This window comes from Strongyloides ratti, assembly GCF_001040885.1.
Source record: "Strongyloides ratti genome assembly S_ratti_ED321, chromosome : 2".
NCBI lineage: Eukaryota > Metazoa > Nematoda > Chromadorea > Rhabditida > Strongyloididae > Strongyloides > Strongyloides ratti.
In genome coordinates this window covers 9,678,413-9,704,236 of record NC_037308.1, presented here as the reverse complement: position 1 = coordinate 9,704,236, position 25,824 = coordinate 9,678,413, and the positions used below count along the sequence as shown (strand labels likewise).

At 20.0% G+C, this 25,824-nt stretch overlaps 8 protein-coding genes across 8 annotated transcripts; 5 read left to right on the top strand and 3 right to left on the bottom strand.

The window, feature by feature from the left end:
- Nucleotides 1-73: 73 nt before the first annotated feature.
- On the bottom strand, nucleotides 74-1,258 carry SRAE_2000307600 (Sterile alpha motif/pointed domain-containing protein; the record flags this gene model as incomplete). Its single annotated transcript, XM_024654226.1, has 3 exons — nucleotides 74-587; nucleotides 635-1,071; nucleotides 1,247-1,258. 3 exons carry the CDS (start codon nucleotides 1,256-1,258, stop codon nucleotides 74-76), a joined length of 963 nt encoding a protein of 320 aa, XP_024507619.1.
- Nucleotides 1,259-1,642: 384 nt separating this feature from the next.
- SRAE_2000307500 (Hypothetical protein) lies at nucleotides 1,643-3,519 on the top strand (the record flags this gene model as incomplete). The annotated part of the gene is made up of 3 exons (XM_024654225.1): nucleotides 1,643-1,649; nucleotides 1,716-1,763; nucleotides 1,820-3,519. 3 exons carry the CDS (start codon nucleotides 1,643-1,645, stop codon nucleotides 3,517-3,519), a joined length of 1,755 nt encoding a protein of 584 aa, XP_024507618.1.
- A 134-nt stretch (nucleotides 3,520-3,653) lies between these two features.
- On the bottom strand, nucleotides 3,654-5,290 carry SRAE_2000307400 (Ankyrin repeat and Ankyrin repeat-containing domain-containing protein; the record flags this gene model as incomplete). Its single annotated transcript, XM_024654224.1, has 2 exons — nucleotides 3,654-5,024; nucleotides 5,099-5,290. 2 exons carry the CDS (start codon nucleotides 5,288-5,290, stop codon nucleotides 3,654-3,656), a joined length of 1,563 nt encoding a protein of 520 aa, XP_024507617.1.
- Nucleotides 5,291-8,210: 2,920 nt separating this feature from the next.
- On the top strand, nucleotides 8,211-15,100 carry SRAE_2000307300 (Small GTPase superfamily and Small GTPase superfamily, Rab type and Small GTPase superfamily, Ras type and P-loop containing nucleoside triphosphate hydrolase domain-containing protein; the record flags this gene model as incomplete). The annotated part of the gene is made up of 2 exons (XM_024654223.1): nucleotides 8,211-8,455; nucleotides 13,840-15,100. 2 exons carry the CDS (start codon nucleotides 8,211-8,213, stop codon nucleotides 15,098-15,100), a joined length of 1,506 nt encoding a protein of 501 aa, XP_024507616.1.
- Nucleotides 15,101-16,855: 1,755 nt separating this feature from the next.
- SRAE_2000307200 (Histidine triad nucleotide-binding protein 1) lies at nucleotides 16,856-17,729 on the top strand (the record flags this gene model as incomplete). Its single annotated transcript, XM_024654222.1, has 5 exons — nucleotides 16,856-16,886; nucleotides 17,155-17,212; nucleotides 17,257-17,377; nucleotides 17,419-17,436; nucleotides 17,478-17,729. 5 exons carry the CDS (start codon nucleotides 16,856-16,858, stop codon nucleotides 17,727-17,729), a joined length of 480 nt encoding a protein of 159 aa, XP_024507615.1.
- Nucleotides 17,730-17,863: 134 nt separating this feature from the next.
- Nucleotides 17,864-18,191, bottom strand: SRAE_2000307100 (Hypothetical protein; the record flags this gene model as incomplete). The annotated part of the gene is made up of 2 exons (XM_024654221.1): nucleotides 17,864-17,977; nucleotides 18,018-18,191. The coding sequence occupies 2 exons, from the start codon at nucleotides 18,189-18,191 to the stop codon at nucleotides 17,864-17,866; spliced, it is 288 nt and encodes a 95-aa protein (XP_024507614.1).
- Nucleotides 18,192-20,925: 2,734 nt separating this feature from the next.
- SRAE_2000307000 (NICE-3 predicted family-containing protein) lies at nucleotides 20,926-22,618 on the top strand (the record flags this gene model as incomplete). The annotated part of the gene is made up of 6 exons (XM_024654220.1): nucleotides 20,926-20,976; nucleotides 21,033-21,137; nucleotides 21,192-21,288; nucleotides 21,346-21,405; nucleotides 21,505-21,668; nucleotides 22,277-22,618. The coding sequence occupies 6 exons, from the start codon at nucleotides 20,926-20,928 to the stop codon at nucleotides 22,616-22,618; spliced, it is 819 nt and encodes a 272-aa protein (XP_024507613.1).
- A 582-nt stretch (nucleotides 22,619-23,200) lies between these two features.
- On the top strand, nucleotides 23,201-25,321 carry SRAE_2000306900 (Epidermal growth factor-like domain-containing protein; the record flags this gene model as incomplete). Its single annotated transcript, XM_024654219.1, has 4 exons — nucleotides 23,201-23,477; nucleotides 23,568-24,017; nucleotides 24,128-24,338; nucleotides 24,679-25,321. The coding sequence occupies 4 exons, from the start codon at nucleotides 23,201-23,203 to the stop codon at nucleotides 25,319-25,321; spliced, it is 1,581 nt and encodes a 526-aa protein (XP_024507612.1).
- Nucleotides 25,322-25,824: the final 503 nt, after the last annotated feature.

The window sequence follows — 25,824 nt, the reverse complement described above, 5'->3', positions numbered from 1 at the left end:
ATTACTTTTTATTTATTTCCTTTTTTTTATTTCTTTTTTTGTAATAAATTTGTTTTTATGTACAATATTTTATTTATGTTATATTGTAAAGATTTTTATAATATTTTATTAAATTAAGCATTGTTGTTAAGTGTATATTATCTTCAGTTTTAGTTTTTATTTCAAAAACATTTATAAGATCTTGTCGATTTAATGTTAAAAATATTTCCATATCAATTTCATGTTGTTCAATTTTTTCTATATATTTCTCAAGATCATTTTCTAAAAATATTTGTTTTATATTTTCACTATTAATTCCAGTAAATGAATCAAGTTTGATGGAAGAATTAAAGTTTGATTGTATATTTCTTTTTGAATTTTTTCTATCTGTTTGAGATATATTAACATTTGTCTTGGAAGAATTATTATCATTTAATATCATTTGTTGATGTAACAAAGTATTTGAAGATGATGATAATTGAGTTGGTTGATTTATAACTATTGATGATGATGAACTCAATTTTCCTATTGAAGGAAATCTTTTATAATTATAAGAATCTTCATAAGATGAATTATTGGTATTTAATTGTGTTGGTTGTATTGAAAGACTAAATATATATATTATTTATTAATAATTTTAAATTATAAAAATTACCTATGAATATTATTTTTATTTTCAAATAAATTATTGTTACTTTTAGAAAAAATTTCTTTAGAATTAGAATATCTATTATTAAAACTTCCACGATTATCATCAACACTCTTTTTACATACACTTTTTAATAAAGAATTATTATAATTATCTTTACTTCTCATAAATATGTCATCACGTTTTTTATCAAAATCAATTGAAATGATACTATTATTACTTGTTTTTCTTGAATCATGGTAATTTTTTAATATATTATTAAGGTAACCATATTCAAAACAATTTTTTTGTGCTAATGATAAAAAACTTGGTTTTTTTTTAGAATTATTAATACTACGTCTATTTATTTCATTAATCTCCATATCAACACCAAGCTCCTTTTCTTCTCTCCATGGTAGACCAATAGGATGTGGTTTCAATAGAAAACCATCTTTTATCCATATCTAAAAATAAATGTAATATATTAGTTTAAGTACATGACCTTAACATTATATAATACTCTTTTTTACTAATGATAATTTTATTTAGTTTAACTTTATATTTCTATAGATCCAGGCCAAATAATTATTAAACATCTTTATATATAAGTATTATGACCGATTTCACAAAAAGTTTTACTTTATGAAACATTTATTCTTTCTTTTAATCTTATCCTAAAACTAATCTATCACTTTCTTATCATGTCAAATTAAATATATAGTATCCAAAAAATATGAACTATATCTACTTTTAACATGGATATCTTTAAATTATTTATTAACATTTATTTGAAAATTTTCTTCAAATTTTAGGTCATTATCATCTAAAATATCCACTTAAATCAGGTCGTTACTATAATTTTGTAAATTATCTGTTTCAGGTAAAAATATAATTTTTATTAAACTTTTCTATTATAATATTTACTTTATAATTAATATATACATATATTTGAATATAGCCTAAGAAACAGAAAGTTATTTTTTAACCAATACATATTTATTAGAAAAAAAAATAATTTTTTTTTAAATTAAAAATATGATTGGTAAATATTTTATTTGTTACTTTCTATTTTTATTTTTTTTACTTCCTATAATAAATGTATATTCAGAGGATGAAGGAGAAAAAAAAGATGATACTTCTAAAAAAGCTAATGAAGGTATTTTTTTTTTTTAAAAAAAACTTTGAAATAATTATTTAATTTAATTATTTTAGCTATAGATAGACTTGCTGTAAATTTAGCTGGAGCATTTGTTAAAACAATGTTTCCAGAAATGGAGAGGACTTCTTCACATAAAGGATCATCATCTATTGATGAAGGAATGACAGGACCAGAAATACGTAGAGCTCCACCATCTAGTATGAGAGGTGGTTCTGCAAATGATCCTATATTAGAAGCTTATAAAAATATTCAACAACAATATTCATCCTCATCAGCAGGAAAAGCTTTAGAATCTTTAAATAGTTTAAGTGGTTCATTTCCAACATCATCTAGTAATATTGCTGATATGGCTGGAAGTATACCATCTGGATTGTCTCCAGAAATGGTTGCTAGTTTAATGACCCCAATAACAGAGAATCTCTCTGCTGGTGTTGGTGGTGCAGCAGCAATAAATGCATTACGTAAACAAAAATATTTACAAGATCTTCAAAAACATCAACATGAGGTGAATCATTATTCACAGGCACAAATTGAATATTTAGATGCTCAAAGAAAATATCAACAAGCTATGGTAAATCAACAGGCTGGTGCTGCATTACTTATGCAACAACAACAACAAGCATTTTTAAATAAAATGAAAAATAAGTATGCTGGTGTTCCTACAGTTGAGGTTGATCCTAATGTATCTCAAAGTCAAGCAGTATCATCTTTAATTAATAATCCATTTGATGAAAATAGAAATGATAATCATGTAGAGGATACTCAAACAGGGGGAAAAGTTTTTGATGATGCCAGAGATCCTGTAAGACAACATGCTGCCAAAACAGCTGCTAGAGCTGCTTTTGCTGAAAAACATGGTGATGGAAATAGGGAAATGTTAGCTAATAATAAAAATTTAAAAAAAATTTTTAAACAATTATATGGTATTGAAATACCTGAAAATGGTGATGTCAGTAGTTTAACAGAAAAAGATAAAAGTACATTAAGAGAATTAAAAAAATATTTAGTTGAGAAAGGTGCTATGATATCATCAGACAAGGGTGTTTATGATTTAATGAAAAATCATAGAAAAGAAGGTATTGGAAAAAAGGAAAACAGTAGGGAAGAGGTTGTAGTTGATTTATTAAAAAATGAAAATGATGATGAGGATGAGGAGATGGAGGAGAATGATAAAATATGTGATGCTTGTATTCCAGTACAATTAACAAAAATTAAAGGACCATGGACAGAAATTTTTGGAAATCCATCAGTAATAAAAAAAACATTTTCAACTGTTTTAACATTAATGGAAATGAAGTCACTTGAAAGTGGTATTATAACATCAAATTTATCACCTAGAACAGCTACATGTATTGGTATGGAAATTGGTAAAACATCAAAATCAACAAAAAAAACAAAAATTAATATGTTCTTTAGAGATGATGGTAAAAATAGAAATATTCATAAGATGAATGGGACAATAATTATAGAAGATAATATTATAAAAAGTGATATGGATATAATGGAAAATAATTATTGTTTAATTAAAGGTGGTGGTTTAACATTAAGAAATAAGTATGAATATATGATTTTAGCTGAAACATCAGGACCAAATAAATGTTCAACATATCATATATTTACTAGATCTGTTGAAACTTTTAATACAAAATTTTATGATGAAGTATCTGAATTTATGAAGGATAAAGTTTTGTTAAGTGGTGTTAGGCCTGTTGCACAGTTACCGGAGGCAGAGTTATGCCAACTTTTAGATTAATAAAATATTTATATATATATATGTAATACGGAACTAAAAGTTATTATTAAAAGTATCACTTTTACTTTTATAAAGAATAATAATTTTATATATTTATATCTCATAGTGAATATTAATAATATTTTTGTATAAAGTTATGTTCTCAAAACAAAATATACACTATTTTTTTTTTGTTTAAAATTAATAATAAAACATACCAATGATATTCTATATGCAAGTTTAATATAATCATCATATGTTGGGTCATGAAGTATGTCACAATTTTTTTCATTTCTTAATACTTCATCAGCTGTAATAAATCTTGTTAAATTATTTATAGGTAATTTCATTGTTTCATATTCTTGAAAAAATTTATCTCTACCACTTATTTTATTGTTATACTTTTTACTATATTCATTTTCATATGAATCAGAAAAACCAACTTTAAGATTAAATTTTGAAAATAGACCACTTTTTATTGGTTGCATTAATGATTTATTAAATGTATTACTGCTTCTTGTTTTTTCAAAATTTGTAAAATTTCCTTTTTTATTATTAAGATATTTCATATAATAAAATTTTTGTAACATAATTAAAGTTTCTCTATCTATATAAGTAGAGTAGTATGCTAAGTCAAGTGCTGTAAATAAGTCATTACTTTGTATTCTTGTATCACATTCTTTTTGAAGAAGATATTTTATAAAATCATTATCTCCAATAATTATGGCAAACATTAATGCTGTCATACCATATCTTCCTTCCTGATTATCTTTTTGTCCAAATGCTTCAAAAACTAACTTTAATGATTCTAATGTTCCTAGGAATACTGTATACATTAATAATGTTGTTCCATATTCATAAAATGGAATTCTTTTAGAAATTTTCATTTCTTCTATTAATTGTGACAATTTTTTTATATCATTTTCTTTTATAACATCTCTTAAGTCAACTTCTTTTACAACAGTATCTTTTAAAAATCTATTACCATAAAATGTTCTTATTATATTAATAATATTATCATTTTTAAGATACTCAGCACATTGTAATGCATCTAATTTTTTTTTTGTTCCAATTGTCTTTCTTGGATTAGCACCCATATCTAAGAGTGTATAAACTATATTAGGATTATTACAAATAACTGATAATATTAATGCATTTAATCCTTCTAAATTAGGATGTGATGCATCAATATCAGCACCCCTGGTAACAAGTAATGAACATGCCATACGTTTACCACTAATAACAGCAGCCATTAATGGTGTTGGAGAAATACTTATTAATTTAATTTTTGGATTTACTTCTGATCTTATAGATATTAAAAATTTTATTACTTCAATATGTCCACCAGCACATGCTAATGTTAATGCTGTTGCTCCAAAATATGTTGTATTGTATGGTGATGCACCACGTTGTATTAAAAGTTCAACAATTTTATCTCTACCTTCTCTACAAGCATGAAGGAATGGTGTATAACCAACTTTATTAGATTGATCAATTATTGCTCCATTATCAAGTAATAATATAACCTATAAAAAAAAGTTATGTAAATAATAATTAATTATTTTCATAATATTTATTATAGATTAAAAAAAAAACTAACTAAAGATATATGTCCTTGACTTGCAGCAACTTGTAATGGAGTATCTTTGTCATCATTAGAATCATTAATATTAACTCCACTTTGAAGTAAAGAAAGTACTTTTGTAGTGTCGTTGACATAACAAGCTTTTAATAACTCTTCAAGAGGTTGATCCTCCTCATCTAACCATCGTAAACCGGATGTAGCAGACATCCTCTTTTTCTATTTAAATAATTTTTAATTACAAAAATTATTTTATAAAAATAGGCATTCAAAATATGTTTTATAAAGTTCAAGAAAAGTATAATTAATATTATTTTTAAATTAATATATAAGATAAATATGTATATATATATTTAATAAAAATAATAAAAACACTTTCATAAAATTATTTCTAAAATAATAGTCAATTTTTAGCTATAAAAAATATTAATGCGTATATGTTGTTTTTTTTTAATAATAAAACCAAAAAAAAAAAACTAAGAAAAGTGTATATATATTTTAAAATATACAAAAAAAATTATATATAATATTTCATATTGTATATTAATTGTGAAATAATGATCAGGAAATTTTACTTTTTGTATATAATATTTATGAACAAGAAATAATAAAATATTTTATAATATATATATATATTACCTTTTTCTTATACACGTATTTAATTAATAACAAAATGTTAATGAGAAAATGATGCGTTGATTAGGAAAAACTTGTTTGACACAATATATATTTATTAGATGATATTGTTTAGTATTTTATTTGAAAAAAAAAAGTAAAATTTCTTAATTAGTAAGAGTCAAAACAAATAAACTTTTTATTTTTTTTAAATATTTTATTTCTTTAAAAAAAAGTATTAATTATATGACGTTTATAAATTTGATTAATACAAAAAAAAAATTGTATTTTCTGTTATTTAAAAATATATATATGTATTTTTTAATCTTTATTTTATATTTAATAATAATAAATACATAAATGAAATTTTATAACTCATAGTACTTTTATAAATATATTTTAATATTTTAACAAAACAAAATATTTTTTTGTCATATTTTATATCATTAATTATAAAACAAATAATATAACTAAAACTGAGGAAAAATAATGTTTAAATATAAAAATATTTTGTCCCTACTCATATTTTTGTATATTTGTATTTCATAGTTATATATTCAATAATATGCTATTTTTTTAATTTAAAAATATAATTTTACTAAATTTGCTCATTTACGACTTAAAATAATCCATCAAATAAAATGTATGTTGCTTTCATGAAAATTTATTAATTCCATTTGTTGTTGCTATTTACCATATTTAATTATGTCAAATTTAGAATAAAGTTTATTATGTATCAGAAGACATTATATATACATATATGTATATATATTTTATTATTTTAAATTAACTTAATTATAAGAAATTAAATTGATTTTATTATCATTAATAATATCTTTATATAAAAATAGTTTTTTTTTTTAAAAAAAAACATATGATTTTTCTTAGGTGAAAACATTTATTGAAATTTGTTGTTTTTTTTTTTTGAAATATAAATATGGCATATAATCTAACTAGTTATGGGTGATTAAATGAGAAATTTATAGTATCATATAATATGTTTAAAAAAAAAAAGATACATACTTAATAATGTTGTTGATTTATTCTTTTATAATAGGTGTATATATGTGTATATATATGTGTATGTATAAATTATTACATTCAATTTTATATGCCTAAATTTAAGAATGAAAAATACATAATTTATCACTTTTCTCCTCTTTCATACTAATGAAAAGTTTATATATTTATAGAATGTTGCAGCAAAATATAAATAATCTAAAAAGGATTGGAATTACTAACGAACCTCAAAAAAGTTTGCACATTTCCGAGAAAATTAATTTTAGTCCCAATCTCTTTTTAAAACTTGTAAATTTTATTTTATTTTTTTTTATGTTATTTAACAGCATACTTTTCATGTAGACATATATATATATATTATTTTTTGGCTATTTATACATCTTCTAGAAACATAAATTACATAATATAGATATTTAAAAAAATTACTCTTTTTTTTTTGTTATAAACATGCAATTATTTTAAAATAAATTATCATTTTATTTAAAATAGAAAATTAGAATTTATTTTTATTATTATTTTTTTTTAACAATACATATGTTTAATAATTTTTGTTCTTTTAATCTATCTGTAAAATTATATATTTATATATATAAATATTTCTAAGAATTTAAATATTTTTTTTTTAAATATTTATATACTTTTATATGGAAGAAAGTATAAATTAATGAAATATCATAAAGACCAATTTTAATATTGTTTATTCAATTTTTGATTGAAAAATGATATCTTTTTTATTTGTAATATGAATTTTGATATTAAATTGTTATAGATTATATTGTGTACCCTAAATTTTATTTATAAATTTATTTTTTTTTTTAGTTTTTACACTGTCAAGTGTACGAATAAGTAAGAAAGAAAAAAAAAATTGTTGTTATTTAAAAAAAAAAAAATGTTTTAATGAAAGTTAATTGGTATAAAGTGTAACATGAAATATTCAAATTTCTTCTCTTTTTTTATTTTAAATTTTAAATTAGAAAAAAAAGTAGTGATTTCTTTTTTTTAATAAAGTATTTATGCTTTTTTAAATTTAATGATTATTTGAATAAAATATCATATTGAATATATTAAATAAAATATAAACATATAGTTAAATTTAATTTGTTATACTTTTAATTATTTCTTTAATGTGAAAAAGTTGTAGTAAATTTTTAATCTTCTAATTTTCACACTATATTACTTTTGTTAAAAATGAATGTTTTTAATTACATTTATTTAATTATGATAATTAGTTTCCTATAGGCAACTCTTCTTTGTTATTTTCATTTATGTATTTTTATTATACATATTTTTAAAAAAAAATATTTAAATATATTCTTTATTTTCTCATTTCTTTTCATCATTAATTTACTATGATTCTTTGAATGTTTTTTTTTAATGAAAAAGAAATTTAAATGCACCTTTAAAATCTTAATTCAAATGCTATATATATTTTATTTTATTATTATTTTTAGTTAAAAACTAATGCATTTGGATATTTTAAAATTTTTCATTTATTATGATTAAAAATAATATAAATACTACTTCAAGAAATTCAATTTCTCCTCAATACCGTAAAAAACATCGTCAATTACCACAAGCTCCAGAATCAACTGAAAATGATGGAAATAATATGTCACCATATCCTTCCCCTCATTTATCACCAAACACTTTAAAAGATAACAGACCATACAATTATAATGCTTTAGTTACACCAACATTAAGATCCAAAATTTCACATAGTAATAATCAGACATACTTATTGTAAGTTTAATTAAAAAGAAATATATGAATAAGCAAAAAAAAAATATATTAAATTGTATTTATGTATTGTTTAATAAAAAAAAATTTATTTACAATTGTAAATGATATCTGAAAAGGTATCATAATAACAATCATCGTTATTTGATAATGAATAAATATTAAAAACAGTAATTTCATAGTTTTATAATATCTCTTGAATACAAGTAATACATAAGGTATTTTTTAATATATATATTTTTTCTATTTAATAGAAAAAACATTTATTATATTACAATTTATTTTATTTTTTTGAAAAATTTGTTGTTACTTGAAATTTTCTTTTTTTTTATGAATATAATCAAAAAAAGATGATATTTAAAAAATATTTTATTAATTTTAAATGTGTAATATTTCTATATATTAAGTATAAAACTTGTATTTTATTTCTATTAAGTAACATAATATCTCTTCGTGATATGAAGAATCACTGTAATCAAAAAAAAAAAAGTTATAATAATAAGTTTCTCATTTCCATAGTATCAATTGTTTTTTATTTATTTAATTGTGATTTTGTTATATTGAAACATAAAATTACTTTAACTTTATGATAAATTTTATTTATCTAAACATCTATTTGATGTATAAAAGAATGAATGAAAATGATAAACCTTCAAAATTATTAGAAGTTATTCTCATTTTAAAATTGAAAATGTAGGGATAATAATTTTATTGATAAACTTTGTTATATCTTATCTTAGATAATTTATTCTTTTTTAACTTACCATGATATATACTTATCTAACTACACTCTGTCCAATCTGTTTTAAGGGGCTGAAAGAAAAAATGAATAAATATTTATGTGTTAAAATACCCCAAAATACTTATTATAATTTATTATTACTTTTTTTTTGTCATTATTTGATAATCTATTATCATATAGTAAATGTATTACTATTCTTTATTTAAAAAAATATACTCAATAGTATTAATATAAAAGTCACTTTTAATACAAATAAATAAGACAAAATTAAAATTTTAAGTAAAATTTATCGTTACTTTATTTAAAAACCATATTTTTTACATAATATTAAAATATTTTTTTGTTATTCTTTTACATTATTTAGCATCATCCTGGAAAAAGTGTATATTCAAGAAGGTAATTATTTTTATAGTTAATTTAACTACTTAACTCATAAAATATTTCAATTAAGTTAAAAATTTATTTTAACTGTAAAAAAAAATCACTTAATTTTGATCAAACCACCATGTTACAATTAATATATTCTTATTAGTAATTAAGGAAAAAAAGTAAAAACTGTTCCTCAAAAAAAATTAATAATACACAAAAATAATCAAAAAAAAAAATTTTTTTTATATTCTTATTTTTTACTGTCAAAGAAATGTGTATCATTAAAAGATAGAATAAGTTTAAAGTAAAAACTTTTTAATAAATTTTTTATATTTCTAAAAAATGTTTAAATTCATTTTATAAAAGATTTATATAAAAACATTCCCACATATGCTTTGAAAAATATTGAAAATTTTGAAAAAAAAAAGAAAAGTTTTTTTTTTGTTATAATCATTATTTCTAGAAAGATAAAAAAAAAAATATATTGAAAAAATAATACATATTCATGATTGTTTTATATTTAAGCTAGTCCAAATTCAATATCTTAAATGACATTCTATTTAAAAAACATTTTAAAAGATAAATAATTTGTAGAATAGGAAAAATTTTACGAGATAAAATCAAGTTATAAAATTTATATTTCTTTCAATTATAAAATAAATAATTATTTAAATAAAAGAATCTTTTTTAATATTATCTTTTATACAAGTAGTGAGATTTTTGTAAGTGTAATTATATGTATTTTAGTTAAGAAAAGAATACAAATTACCAACATATAAATATATATATATTTTTACAATGTATAAAAGTAACATTATAAAATATTATAAATTTTGCCTATGTAAAAATTTTTTTATTTTTTTTTTCTATTTAAAATAAAAAATATTGAGAAAAATTTATTTCTTTTCTTTTTTGTTTTGTTGATTGTTTTGATTTTAAAATGATATCCATCATACACATGTTATCAGTTATATAAAAAAAATATACCACTTTATTTTTCAATTGATATAATATTTCTTTATTCTTTTTTTTAAATTTACTTTTAATATCTTTTTTAACTATTTAATTATTACTGTTAGATTTATGAGGGTCGTCATGTTATAATATTTGATCATTATAATTCACCTTTAGTTATATAAATGTTAATCAACACTTTTGCAATTTTATTTCATAAATTATAGTTCTTTTTTTTTATTAAAATTTTATTTACTGTCTTGTGATTTGTTAGATTGATAGATACTTTTTAATAAAACTTTATTTATAAATAAATATTATATATAATTGTTATTATTATATTTATCAATTTTCAATTCTCTTTAATTACCTACAAAAAAGTTTTTTTTTCTTCCTTTTTTCAATTATAAATTATATTTTAAATATATATAGTTATTATTAATTCTATAATTATTAAAAAAAAAATGTTTAAATACATCTTTATAAATAAATTAATAATGTAAAAAAAAATAATCTAAATTATAAATATATATTTATTAAAATTAATTTTGAAAAAAAGCTTCACATCATACAATATACAAATTTTTGTATCTCAAAAATTTTATTAAGAAAATTAATGTTTATATTTTTAAGTCTTTTTCCTATTATTTACATTACTTATTATCTTTGATAAATAAAATCTAAAAACCAAAATTTTGATATATAATTTCAAATATCTCTATATTTTCATAGTAATATTTAATAATATTCTTTAAAATTTTTATTTATTATATAATATTGTATTTAGTGTACTTTTGAAAAATCAACTTATATAATGAGAGAAAATGAATTTGTAAAAGCATTTTTGGTAAAGTACAAGTTAATAAACAATTCAAGTAAATTGGAACCATATTATTTACTATTTTTTAATTATATTTCATTTTTCAAATATGTCATAATAAGTTACTTTAAATAGGGAAGAGTTAAGAATTTTTGCAAATTATGAAAGTAATTAAGAAATTTTTGAATATATACTTTTAAAATAATATAATTTTCTTTTGCCTTAAGTTAATATTACTATATATAATACTTTTTTTTTTTTATTAATTTTATTTTATATTTAGAATATTTTATATCCAACTTAGCTTTACAAAACAATATAAATAAAGTATTACATTGTAAAAGTTTATGTAGCATAATTGAGATAATTACTTTAATTAAAAGAAGGTAAACAATCATTAATCTATATAACTAAATGAATATATATTTTTTTTTCTACTATAATTTTCTAAGGTATTTTATAATCTATAAATTTTATTGTTATTTTTAAATTATATAAACTATATTTTATAAATATATCTTTAAAACATTTTAAAAATGTCAACAAAAAAAAAACTATTAATAAAATAAAAATTTATTTATATATATAAATATAATTAGGTGGTCTTCATTATTTAACTATACATTTAATTTATAAAAAAAATACCATCCATATAATTATCTTTTATTAAACTTTATTATTATTATATAAAATACAATATAAAAGATTTATATTTTTAAAAAAAAAAAAGAAGATGAGAATGAATAAATTTTGCAAATAAAGCTGGTGTGAGAAACATTTTTTTGTCAATTTTAACAATTATCTCAATAGGTATCTTAACAATTTTTAAAAGATATATTGTATAAAATTTTTAGATATAGAAAATTTGTCAAGTGGATGTAAAAATATAGTTATAAAAGTATTGTAAAAATTTTTTTTTTTATTAAAATATCTTAAATAATTTATTCCCATTTTAAAAGAAAAGTGAAAAAATAATAGGTTAAACTTTTTTTTTATACATCTCTAGTTATTCTTCATTCTTTTGTGAAAAATAAAATTTTGAAAGAGTAGTTTTAAATGATATTAAAAATGTCATTTTAATTAAATATTAAGAATTATTAATTGTTTATATGGTTTATTAAAAAATATATATAAATTTTATTATGCTTACTTTTTTTTTTTATTAGTTAGTAGTTTTTTTTATAAAAAAAAAGTAGTAAATTTTTTAAAATTATATTAAACTTATTATATATAAAATTAAAAAAATTTTTTTTTTTAATTTATTGCTGTAATAAGTAATTGTCAATCATCGTTTTATTTTATGAAAGGTAGTATCGTAAAATAAAGTATCATAAAAATGCTTATATATATTATAATTTTTCAACTACATTTTATAATTTTAAAAGAGTGAAATAATAAAGCAATTTAAATACTGTACTTCCGTCCTCAATATTATCTAATATTTTTGAAAACTCTTAAGAATAAAATTTTTAGTAAAAATGAATAATAAACTTTTATTATTTCTAGGTATATACTTAACATATTTTACATTGCCTCAAATATTATATTAAAAAAAAAAAGAAAATTTTTGGGAAGAGTTATTAAATTTTTTAAATAAAGAAAATTGATATAATTTATTTTTTATTAGGTTTCACTTTTTACAATCTATTTTTAATTTTGTATACTTTTGTTAGTTAGAAATATTTATATTTTATTTGCCATTAAAATTAAAATTAAATAAAAAAAAGGAGAGAAAAATATATTTTAAAAGTTAAAGTAAAAATATATAAATAGATCATGTAAACTAATAATATTTTTCTCCATTCTTTGATTATTTTATTTAACATTATACTATTTATTACTATTATAACATGATTTTGTTTAGATAAATAATATTTTTTGACGATAATATATATATATATTTTATATTTTATATTTAAATATATTAACTACAACAACTATAACTTTTAGTTTTCTTATAATTACTTATTAAAGTTATCAATTTTCACTCACTCACAATTGAAAATATATATAAAGATAATTGAAGAAGAAATAAGTAGAAATACTTATTTATAAAATTTTCGTTTTTAACTACTACTAAAATGTATCAATTGTCCTTACTTTATCGTGCTTTTATTCTTTTTCTTGTATATATCTGGTCACATCCGGTCATTTTGACCACACTTTATTTTACAACTTGCTAAAACAAAATTTAACATTTGATGATAACATTAGTAGATAATAAATTACATGTAACCTCATATTATTATATTTGTATTATATTATTAAGATATATATTAAAATATCATTTACTTTATTATAAATATTTATATATTAGTAATATGATAAATATATATTTTAAAAAATTTACATTGATTAATTTTGTGATAATTATTATATATTATATAAAATAAATAAATTGTTATTACACTTTTATCATTATTTTTCTTATATTATAAATAATAATTTTAAATAAAAATAATTTTTTTTACTATAATAAAAATAATAAATTAATATTTATAGAAACCCAAATTCAATATATTTTGATAATAATACAATTGAAATGTCACCAGGACAACCATTAAGATCACAAAGTTTTCGCCATCGTCATCGACCATTAATGGAAGTTAAAAAAAATATACATGAAGATAATATTAATAATGGTGAAAGAAGAAAGTCAACCCCAAACATTTCAAGAAGGTATTCTTTACAAAAAGGAAGAATTGATTTAGTTAGGACTGATGTTTGGGCACAACCTAAAACAAGAAGTGAGATAGAGGAAAGATTTTTAAAACTTCCTGACTCAGAAGATTATACACGTGTTAGGCAATTTAAGATTGATGCTAAGGGAGCCGTCGTCTCAAGAGGAGATTCATTTAGAAGAAAAAAAAATAATAAAAATGAAAATAGTCCATCACCTTTTGAGACGGAGTCTTCTCGTGGTGAGGGAAATGATTCACGTAGTGGAAGTATTGGTTCAACAGAATCAACAAAATTAATTCAATCTGATCCATTAACAAATAGTAATACATCAGGAACAGATTCACAGATGCCATCAACATCAGTACAATCATATAAAATTTGTATAGTAGGAAGTGTTGGTACAGGAAAATCATCATTAATATCACAATTTATAACATCAGAATATCGAAATACATTTGTTTGTGAAACAGAATATTATGACAATCATGTCTCAGTATGTATAGATGGACATGAATGTGAATTAATTTTTTATGAAGATAATTTACAAGATGAGGAAATATGGAAAAAAGAATTATATCATGCATATGTCTTGGTATATGGAATAGATTCAAAAAGTAGTTTTCGTAAAGCAATGAATGCAATAGATGATATAAGAGAAATAAATAAAAATGTACCAATAATATTAACTGGAAATAAAGCTGATTTAGAAAGAAAAAGAAATGTGGCTAGGAATGATGTTAAATCAGTAATATTTCAATATAATATACCACATTTTGAAATATCAGTAGCATTAAATCATGATGTTGATGATTTATTAGTTGCCATAATAGCAGAAATAAGAGAAAGTCGTGATTGTTATGGTAATTTAAAAGTTAAAAAAGATAATATTGAAAATACATTTGGTGATGTTAATTTACAAGAACATGATGATTTCAAAGCAGCAATAAGAAGATTTTCACAAAGAAAAAAAAAGCAAATGGGGCATATAGGAGTAACAGAAACTCAAACCCCAAAATGTTCGAGCTTTAATCCTGTAGGATTAATTGAAAGATTTAGACAATGGAGAAAAGGATCAACATAAAAATGTTATTTTCCAATCACCAATAATCTATAACTTTCATTTAATTTCTTGAAGAGTAAGAAAATTTTTTTTGTATATAAATTATTGGCTTTGTTAGTTTTAGTAAAAGAAAAATTAATTATGAATGAAACAAATAATAGGATTTTTATAGTAACAATTATCATATAAAAGTACATTAGTATAATTGGGAAATAAAAACAATAAATTTTTTATAATACTTTTTTACAATAATCAAATTTACACCAAAAAAAAAAAATAAATAAAACAATTGTAACTATTATAAGAAAAGAATAATAAATTGTAATTGCAAAATTAACATTATTATTTTAGCATTAAAAATGTATTATGGTTTACAATAATTTTACAATTAAAAATTTTCTTATAAATTTTTGCACTTAACAAAATAAATATTGATATACCAATATTTTATTTAATAAAATACCAATGTTTATTGATACATAAAATAATATTTTAACAATTTTTCTAATATTTGTATATACGAATTTTGTACTTTTTGTTTATAAATTAAAATGACATTTATTAAAAGTAATTTTTATTTTATATAAAAAAAAGTTATTTATATATATATATATATATTTATAAGGGATTCATAAATTTTTTATTTTAGGATTTAATGATTGATTGTAAAAGAAACGTATCCTTGTATCATTCTTTTTTAATATTAATAATTTTTTGAAAAAAAAAATTTATTGATGAAGTTATTTGACATAATTTTAATAATTTAATTATTAATGACAAACTTTAAAATTTAAATTTGCTATATACAAGGTATAGTAAAAGTTTAGTATATATTCAATGAATATATTCATAAATGTACTTTTTTTTATATAAAATAAAAATATTACTGTATTAAATAATCTATAAAATATTAGCCTACAAAGTGATTCTAATAAAACTTTGCATATTTTTAATTACAATACTTTTTATAAAATAAAAAAAAAACTATTTACCTGTACACTACATCTAATCTTAAAATATTTTTTATTCTTTTCTTTTTAAAGTTTTCTTGTCAAAGAATACAAAGTTAATATAAGTTTTTTTTTTAAAAAAAAAAAATCATACAACTTCTTCAAATAAAATAATAAAAATGCATTGAATATTTTAATAAATCATTTTTTAAAAATTTAAATAAAAAAAATTATAAAGTGTAAAAAAATATCATTCTATCTACTCTCAATTAATATTGAAAAAAAAGTTTTATTGTTGTAAAATTAAATATGTATTTAATAAAAACAATTCATCAAAGTAATGTTCATTTGCTATTCATATTTTTTTCATGAATTAATAATAATCTTATTTATCTATAAATTTTTTTTTTTACTTTTTTATGTCATTTATATTTAAAATTATTTATACATCTTGTTGGCTTCAGGCATAATTTTGTAAGTTTAAAACTTGAAGCCTTAAAAATTTTTATTATCAAGGAAATATTTTGATAAATGTTTATTAAAATTATAATATTGAAAAAAAAAATTGTATTTACAGAAAGTAAATTATATAATTTATAAAGTAACATTTTTTTTTACTTAAAATTTAAAGTTATTATTAGGAAGTAAACATTTTTAGCAAGTCCTGATTAAAAACAATATTTATAAAGTAGAAAGACTAATTGAGTATGCTCCTTATATCCATTAAAATAAATTCTCTCAGGTTAGGATCTTCAATTTCAGTTTTAAGTTTAGATTCAATGTTTTGGTAAATTTTTTTTTTATCTGATTCATTTTTAAAATTTGGATGGTTTTTTATAATATTAAGGACATCTTTGGTATAGACAAGCCATACACAATTTTGACAACCACTTCCACAACAACTTCCTTTTTCAGGAAATTCTGGGAGAAGAAGATCTTTGAATGTGTTTGATAAAAAATTCCTTTGATGAACCAATTTTTTAGTTATAATTAAATGTTTCAAAATATTGTTTAGCCTACTAGTCATTATTTTTAAAATTAAGTAATTATTATTTATCTTATTTTTATCATATTTTTTCAATTGCATATATCTTTTACCAATGTTTTTATAAATTTCTATTCAAGATGATTTTGGTGTTACAATTAAAAATTATTATATTATTGAATGTTTGCAGTCAAAAAAGTATTATTTAATATCTATAGTTTGAATTATCGTAATTCTTTTAGAGCTATGACTTCTGAGATTGAGAAAGCACAAACAGCATCTGCTGAGACTCAGCAGGAGACAATTTTTGATAAAATCATTAGAAAAGAAATTCCTGCTAAAATTATTCATGAAGATGATGATGTATGTTTTATAATATTAAATTTATTTTATCATTATTTTAGACATTGGTTTTTTATGATGTAAGATAATATATTTCTTTAATATGAAAACATATATTTAGGTAGCACCACAAGCTCCAGTTCATTTTCTTGTTATTCCAAAACAAAGAATATCTATGCTTGAAAAAGTTAAATCAGGAGATGAAAATATATTAGGAAAACTTATGATCACAGCTGCTAAATGTGCTTCAGAACTTGGATTAAAGGATGGTTATAGGGTTGTTGTTAATAATGGAAAACATGGCTGTCAATCTGTTTATCATTTACATCTTCATGTTCTTGGTGGTAGACAACTTGGATGGCCACCAGTTTAATTTTGATTTTTTTTTATTTTAAAAAAAAGTGAATAATTTATTGCTTATTCAGTTACAAAACAAAAAATATAAAACATAATCTATAATAGCATTATTTTTTTTATATATAAATTTTCTTTGATAAGATAAAACATTTAATCTTCATATAATGAGGGCTGTCTGAAGTAACAGACAAATTTCATTAAAGCACATATTAATGAATACAAAAATACAAGAACCATAATAAGGCATATTACATAGAGGTAAGGCTAAAAATCAGATAAATCAATTAAATGTAAAATATCTTACCTGAAGATGAAAATCACATTCACTAGTATTACATGTATAGTAATGAAACCAATCTCCTCTTGGACATCTATTATCATAGCATTCTTTAACACTTTGTACATAAAAAAAACTTCCACCAACAAAATGATAATTTAAAAAAAATAATGATAAAAGATTTATATTCCAGGTAACCATTTGTTTTAATATAGATAATATTTTATAAAAATACTTATTTTCTTCTTCAATACTATCATATAATTTTCATGCAAAAGTTACACTTGTATATTGTGGTCTTATTATATAGTTTAACTAATGCTAATACTTTTGTTATAATGATTAAGTTTAACTAATATAGTTATTAAAATCAAATAGTCCTCAAATTTTGTAATAATTATACTATTATTATGAAATTATAAAATGTTAAAGTGATTAAATATTTTTAATCTATCTATATAATGTATAGTTTATAGTAATTTAAACAATATATATATAATAAAAATTGTTTTAGTTATGATAATGTAATTTTAATTACATCTTTATAAAATTTTACATTTTTTTTTAAATGAAACTTTTAAATGCTGCATTTATTTTCCCAGATCATTGTTTTGTAGATTAATAAATAAATATTACTACAATTTTCATTAAATAATTTTTTAATAATTACAAATAAAAAAATTTATCAATTGTATATGAAATGTTTAAAATATAAAAATTCTAATTAACCTGATAAAGATTTAAAATTTTTATAACTACCTTCTTTTATATCATCTTTCATCACCACAATTTTGCAATAATATTTTTTTAGATGGTAAATTTTTCAAAATTGTTTTCTTTTAAAAATGTCCTTGTGGAAAAATAAATTAATAAAATTATTATTTTACACTTTGATTTTGTTATTGAAGTCATCCATCTGTTATTATAAAAGATTGTATCTAAATTAATGAAAAAAATTTTTTAAATATTTCCAGTGTTTTTACTTCAACACTTCTTCAACAAAAGATTTTATAATATTTAGAAATTGAATACTAAAAAAATTATCAACTAAAAAAAAGTTAAATTTTATTATCTACTTTCTCTTTTTTCTTATTTTATACATGGATAAATGTTTTTGTCTTATCATTTTTTTTTTTGACAAATTAAATTTCTTTGCTCAAAGAATAAAAATCGGTTTGTGAAAAGGCAACTAACATACAAATTTATAGTAAAATATCTTAAAATTTATTTATTTATTTCCTCAACTGGAAACAACTTTTTTAAGTGTCTTTTATCATTTCTTTTACAATATATAATTTATTTGTTATCTAAAGTATTATCTAATGATATTAAGGCATCATTAGATGTTAAAATTTAATTTATACTTAATTGAATTATATTTTTTCTGTAGTATTTTCATTGTTATTTTTAAATTTTATTACTTTTTGATTATAATTAGCAAGATGGTGTGTTTTTATGGTATGATTTATTTTTATAATTATGGCTTTATTTTATAGTTTTATAAAATAACTTCTTATAACATGCTTTTGATAAAAATTTTAGAATTGTAATAAAATAAATCAAAATAATATATATAACTAGGAGTCATCATAAATGTGAATAATTTTAAACAACTTAAAAATATCAGTTTTTATATTGTGATCAAAAAGGTGCTCTTGCTAATGAGTCAACATTTTATATTTACAATTTAAGTTTGATGTCTCAATAATTCCAGTTAAATGTTGATATGATGTTAAAAATATTATTATTAACATTTCATTGAAATACTAACATTTTATTACTTTTTCCTTTATCAACACTACTGGATTTCAAAAGATTAGTTATTAAAAGTTTAGAAACAATAATCTTTGTTTATTTTTTTTTTAACTTAAAGATAAAATATTTTAATAATTATTCATCTGAAAGCATATTATTTCTAATGACTATTGTTTAAAATTTTTCAAAATGAGATGAAGCATCTTAATCTATGGGTGGTGATTTCATACAAGGTTGATTTAAAAATAAAAAAAGCATAACATCTGTTAATGGTATTAAAATTGATAAAGGTTGCTGAAATATGTATAAATTTATACATATATATATATTATTTTTCCAAAAGAGAAACTTGAGATTGTTGATGACATGAATATTAAAATAAAAATGACATAAGCATATATAACTGTGCTTTATTGTTGAGTAAATTAAATATAAAAAGATATAATTTTTAAAATAAGAATTAAAAGAATGGATGAATGACACAATAAATTTCATGATTGTCTCTGAATTTCAATATGTATAAAATTTTAAATATAACTTATTTTTACATACTAATTCATTTTATATTATGTAGTATACCATCAGAAAAAAAAAGAGTACTCCTTGATTTAATAAATTTTAATTTTTCTTTTCTTATAACACATTTTTATTTTATCCTCCTTTTTTAATTATCTTTTTAGCTTGAGTTAATTTTAAATATTTACTACTACTCTATATTGTCAAAAACAAAATTTTTTTTTAATATTTTTTCTAAATATTTTTATAAAAGTAAATTAAGTATACATCTTTTTAAAGAAATAGATGGATTTTTTTTTACTTAACTTTTATTAATTAATAACATTTTTATATTAAAATAAAAAAGTTTATTTTATATTTATTTTTTTTTTCCATTCAATATGAAATTTATATTTCAGTAATAGAAATTAAGATTTTAATAACATTAAATTTTTTCTTACTTATCAATTTTAATATACATATTTTTTTTTTGCCAATATCTTATTAGTAAAACAAAATAAGAACATGATAATGTTATAATAAAGATAAATAACGTTCTATGTTCTTTATCATGGAATTAAAGTCGCGGTCCAAGGACATAAAGGGTATTAAATACTAGAATTTCTGATGTATTACTAGTTAAAATTACAATTGTTTATTATCACCAGAAACATCTTTTTAAACAATGATTTTGGATGGCTATAGTATAATATTTTTCTTTACCATTATAATTATTGTATGTTAAGCTAACACAAAATATAGTTGTTCATTTTTTTTAATAAAATTATTTAGATAATAATTAGCTTTTTCTTGATAGCCATTCGCCAATCAACAAGAGCGGGAAATAGTATTTTGAGAAAACAAATCGATACAAGAATTGGAATTGGTTGTACAAAGGTATATCTCAATTAATAATAAATTTATTATAATATAATAATATTTTTTTTTAAGAATATTAGAGAATCTATTAAAAAGAAAATTTCTGATGTTCAATATTTTAGAAATATTTATAATCCAAAATTTACAGATTGTACAGTTATTGCAGATCGTAAGAGATTTTTTTTATAAATAAAAAAAAATTTTTTTAAATATATTTTTTTTCCAGATGCAAATAAACCTTATGTATATAGGTTAATTGCTTTTGATGAAATTTTTCATGACATAGGTATGTTAAATTCTATATTTATCACGAGGTCTAAAATAGATAAATACAATAATAATAATAATATATAGATAAATATTTATATTATATATTTATTTTCAGATCGCCAGTTATATTGTATAAATCCAGAGTTAATTCGCCTTGACTCTGAATCAACATTATCCTTCCTTAAAAGATTACAAAAGGCAGCAACATCAGTCCTTGAAACAGAGTTAATAGAAAAAATTAGTGTTATGCATGAATGGTGTAGACATTGGACATATCCTGTAAGTTATATTAAATATGAAATTTATCCTAAAATGATTATTCACCCCTTATTTTTATTTTATACTTTTAAATAACATAGAGTATCATTATATTTATCTTTTTATAATTAAATCTTTCTTCATATTTAAAGCTATTTAATATGAATGGAAAAAAATATAAATTTCAATTTTGTCATTTATAAAGATAAACTAATTATTTGCTATTTTTTATTTGTTAATAGTTATATAAAACAAGCTTCAAAATTAGATTTTGATGTTAAGAAAATTATTTATTTATATTTTGTTATATTGAAAAATGTTACAAATTGATGAGAGAGATAATTTTACAAGATAAACTGACAGAAAATTCAATTCTGTTGGGGTTTCAATATGGGAAAGATATGTTTAGAGAAACATAAGCCATTAAAGTTTCTAGCAAATCTATTCAAATACTTTAGTATATCTATGTGATATAATGGGAAAAATTTATTTTGAATAAGCTTAAAATGAATTAGAATATTGAAAAAAAAAAATTAATGTATCTATAGAAATGTTTATTTATTTAGTAATATTTAAAAATAAATATAATCTCTTCATTATTATATATATTATATATATATATATTTTAGAATTTTGGAGAGGAACAATTGCAGGAGTTACGTTGTTTGTTAAAAGCATTTGTCAAATGGTTAAATGAAAATCAAAAAGAATTGTCAGAGATTCGTTTTTTATCTGGATCTCTAGATTCCCGACAATCACATTATAATATTTTCAAGAAATTTATTAAAAAAAAAGGAAATAATGATGGTAAAAGTACAGGAGTTTCATTACATAATGATTTATTAGAAGCCTTCCGAAATGATAATTCTGAACAGGAAAATTATTATATTGATACTACTACAACAGTCCTAAATAGAAAAGAAACAAGAACAGAAAATAAGGAAGAAATGGTTAGGTTGATATCTTCTTAGTTTATTAATCAATAACAAATATTATTGTTTTTAATATTGCAATTGCCAATAACCATATTTTAATTTTTCTACTTTTTTTTTAATGCTTTTTAGATTTTGTATCTTTTTTTTTATTTATGTTTATTTATTACTATTGCTAATGACGGGTTTTTATAGCAGTTAAAATGAAAAAAAAATTAATATATATTTTGCTTTGTCATATAAATATATAAGATATATTTTTAAACTATTATTGCACATATTATCAACAACTAATAATAATGATAATTTAAATGTGTTGTTAAAGCAGACTATTTAAAACTATCTTGAAATTAAACATTATTAAAGAAAGGGAAACCAGTGATGGGTTAAATCAATTAATAAGTAATGTTAACCTTAATATGAAATAGGAAAAATTTTTAATATATCTTTTAATATACTTATTTTATATATTTGTGTACATTATGGTTGATATATCCTTTATCATATATTTTATAAAACTATTTGAGTTAATTTTAAATTTAAAGTTTTAGGTTTATTTTTATTGTACAAAATAACTTGGTAGTATTTCTATGTTAATGAAAAAATAGTACATGTTCTTTGATGCATAAGATGGAAAGTAGAATAGTTGTATCTTCAGTTAACATTAAAAATGAAGGTACAATTTCTTCAACCTTCCATAATACAGAAAAGAAAGTAACCACTAAGAAAGATGTTATGAATAGAAATGTTAAGGTATCGAAAAATGATGATGAAGTTTTAGATAGAGACACGCCTTCTATAAATAGAGAATTACTAATTAAGGAAAGAAGGAAAAGGGGGGTGTTAAGAAAATTGTTAGATGCTGATGATGCTAGAAAAGCAGACCGACAACAATATCGTATGTTTTTCTAATAATATTTTTTTAATTAACTGCACTCTACTAACTATTATATAATTTTAATTTTTTAAATATTTTTTTTTTTTTCAGAACAAGTAAAAAACATTACCGAAGATAGTCCTTCTTTTATTAATAAAGAAAAAGTATCTATAAATAATTTAATTAATAAAGAATCAAAAAGACATAATATTTCTAATAATACTAATGATACACTGAATTCTTCCATAAATGTTTCTACAAATAACATAGAGAAAATAATGAAAGAGACAAATTTTGATGAAGTTACTAATAATAATATTAATAAACCTAAACTGGTTAACATTTTTGAAGATGAAAAAGTAAAAGAAGAAGAGAGAATTGAAAAAGAAATAGCTAGGAAACACCTTAATATAATTAATAGTAATATAAATATATCAGAATTGTCAAAACAAACTGATAGTTTACAAATCATTAAAAATAATTTTACAATATCAACAACACCACGAGTTAATATAACTAAAATTTCTACAACATCCAAATCATCTACAGATTTTATAAGTGGTAAGGAAAAAAATAAATTATAATATATTTATGATGTAATAATATAACTAAAAGTTATACCATATATATTTTTATATTTTCTATTGCACTTTATTTATTTATTTTTCTAGGAATAGGAAATTTATTTTCTGCTTTTGGTAAAGGAATAGGAAAATTTATAGGTTTTGAGAAAGATTGTAAAAACAAAGGATATAAAGATGGAACCGGTAAATGTGTCTGTCCACCATATCATTTTGGTAGTTACTGTGAACAAGTAAATTGTGCTAATGGTGGTAGGCTCATTCAAACATCTAGAAGTAGTTCTAGAAAATTTCAATGCCAGTAAGTTAATACTTTTTTTTTCTTTTTAAAATTCTCAAAAAATCATGTATATTTGATTTAAAGTTTGTATATAATTGTGCTTTTACTACACTATTTATTTTTTACTTATAATATTTTAAAGGAAATTATACGGAAATATTGTATGGTTTAAACTCAATATTTGTAAAATAAGATACATTTAAGATAATGTTTTTATAAAATTGAATAGCCTTTTATATTGAAAGTTGTCTTTCTTTTAGACATTTTTTTTTTTTTTAAATCTTAAAAAAAAGACAATATGACATATCCAAAAGTACATTCTTTTTGATTATACTTTTTTATGAATGACTTTTTTTTTTAGATGTCCAAATTCTGAATTTATTACTGGAGAATTTTGTCAATATATAAAATGTCTTAATGGTGGAACTCCAATTGATGGAGAGGGACGTTGTTCATGCAATAATAATTGGTATTCTGGAAATTTTTGTGAAAATTACTCTACTTCTTGGACAATTGTTTTTGTAATACCAATTGTAATACTTATACTAGTTACTTTTTTATGTGCAATATGTCGTCTTGATTTATGTCCAAAAAGGAATGCATATGTACAAGAAAATACTACTATTAATTCAGGTAGAAGAAGGCGAAGAAGAGGAAATTTAAATGAAAATTATTCTAATAATATTGTTAATAGACTTCCACCACTTGATGAAGAGGAACGGGAAAGAATGGTTACTGAACATTTTTTAAATCAATGTCGTATGCAAGGATATGTCTCAACATCAACTAGTAATGTTGGGCATAATTTATCAAATCAAAATAGTTTATCAAATTTCTTATCACTCGATGACTCAGTTAAAATATTAGAACCACCCCCTTCGTATCAAGAAGCTTTATCAGCTATATCAGCACCAGCAATACCTCCTATTGATATAACAACAGCCCCACGGCCACCAGCATATCAAACAATAGATCCAAATCGTCGTCGTCCTTCTAATACCTGAATGGTGATAATTTAGATTGAGGAAATATAATAAAATCTCAATTATTTAAAAGCATTTATCCAAATGTATAAGCCTTTAGTTGCAATTATTTAACAGATGATATACAACTTTTTTTTTTAACCAAGACACTTAACGAGTCCTCTATTAAATATGAGGAAAAATCTTCAAAACGTGTAAAGGGTGGTTCATGAAAGTCTTCCCATTGAATAAAAATGGTATATAATACTAATAAAGGAAAAAATTTAATAAAGTAAAAAAATGATAAATAATAAATATTTTTTTTTTTTAAAAAATAAATAAATTAATATTTGTTTATGTAATTTATATAAAATCTTAAGAACAATATTTAATTTTTTATTTCTTTTTTAAAAAATAAAGGTAGTTGGAGAGGCATTTAATGAATAACAAAAAAAAAAATATTTCTTTTTTTTTATTGTTAAAAACAAATGAAATTTATATTAATATTTTGGTAATCTATGAAGTGGTAGAGAATAAAAATAAAA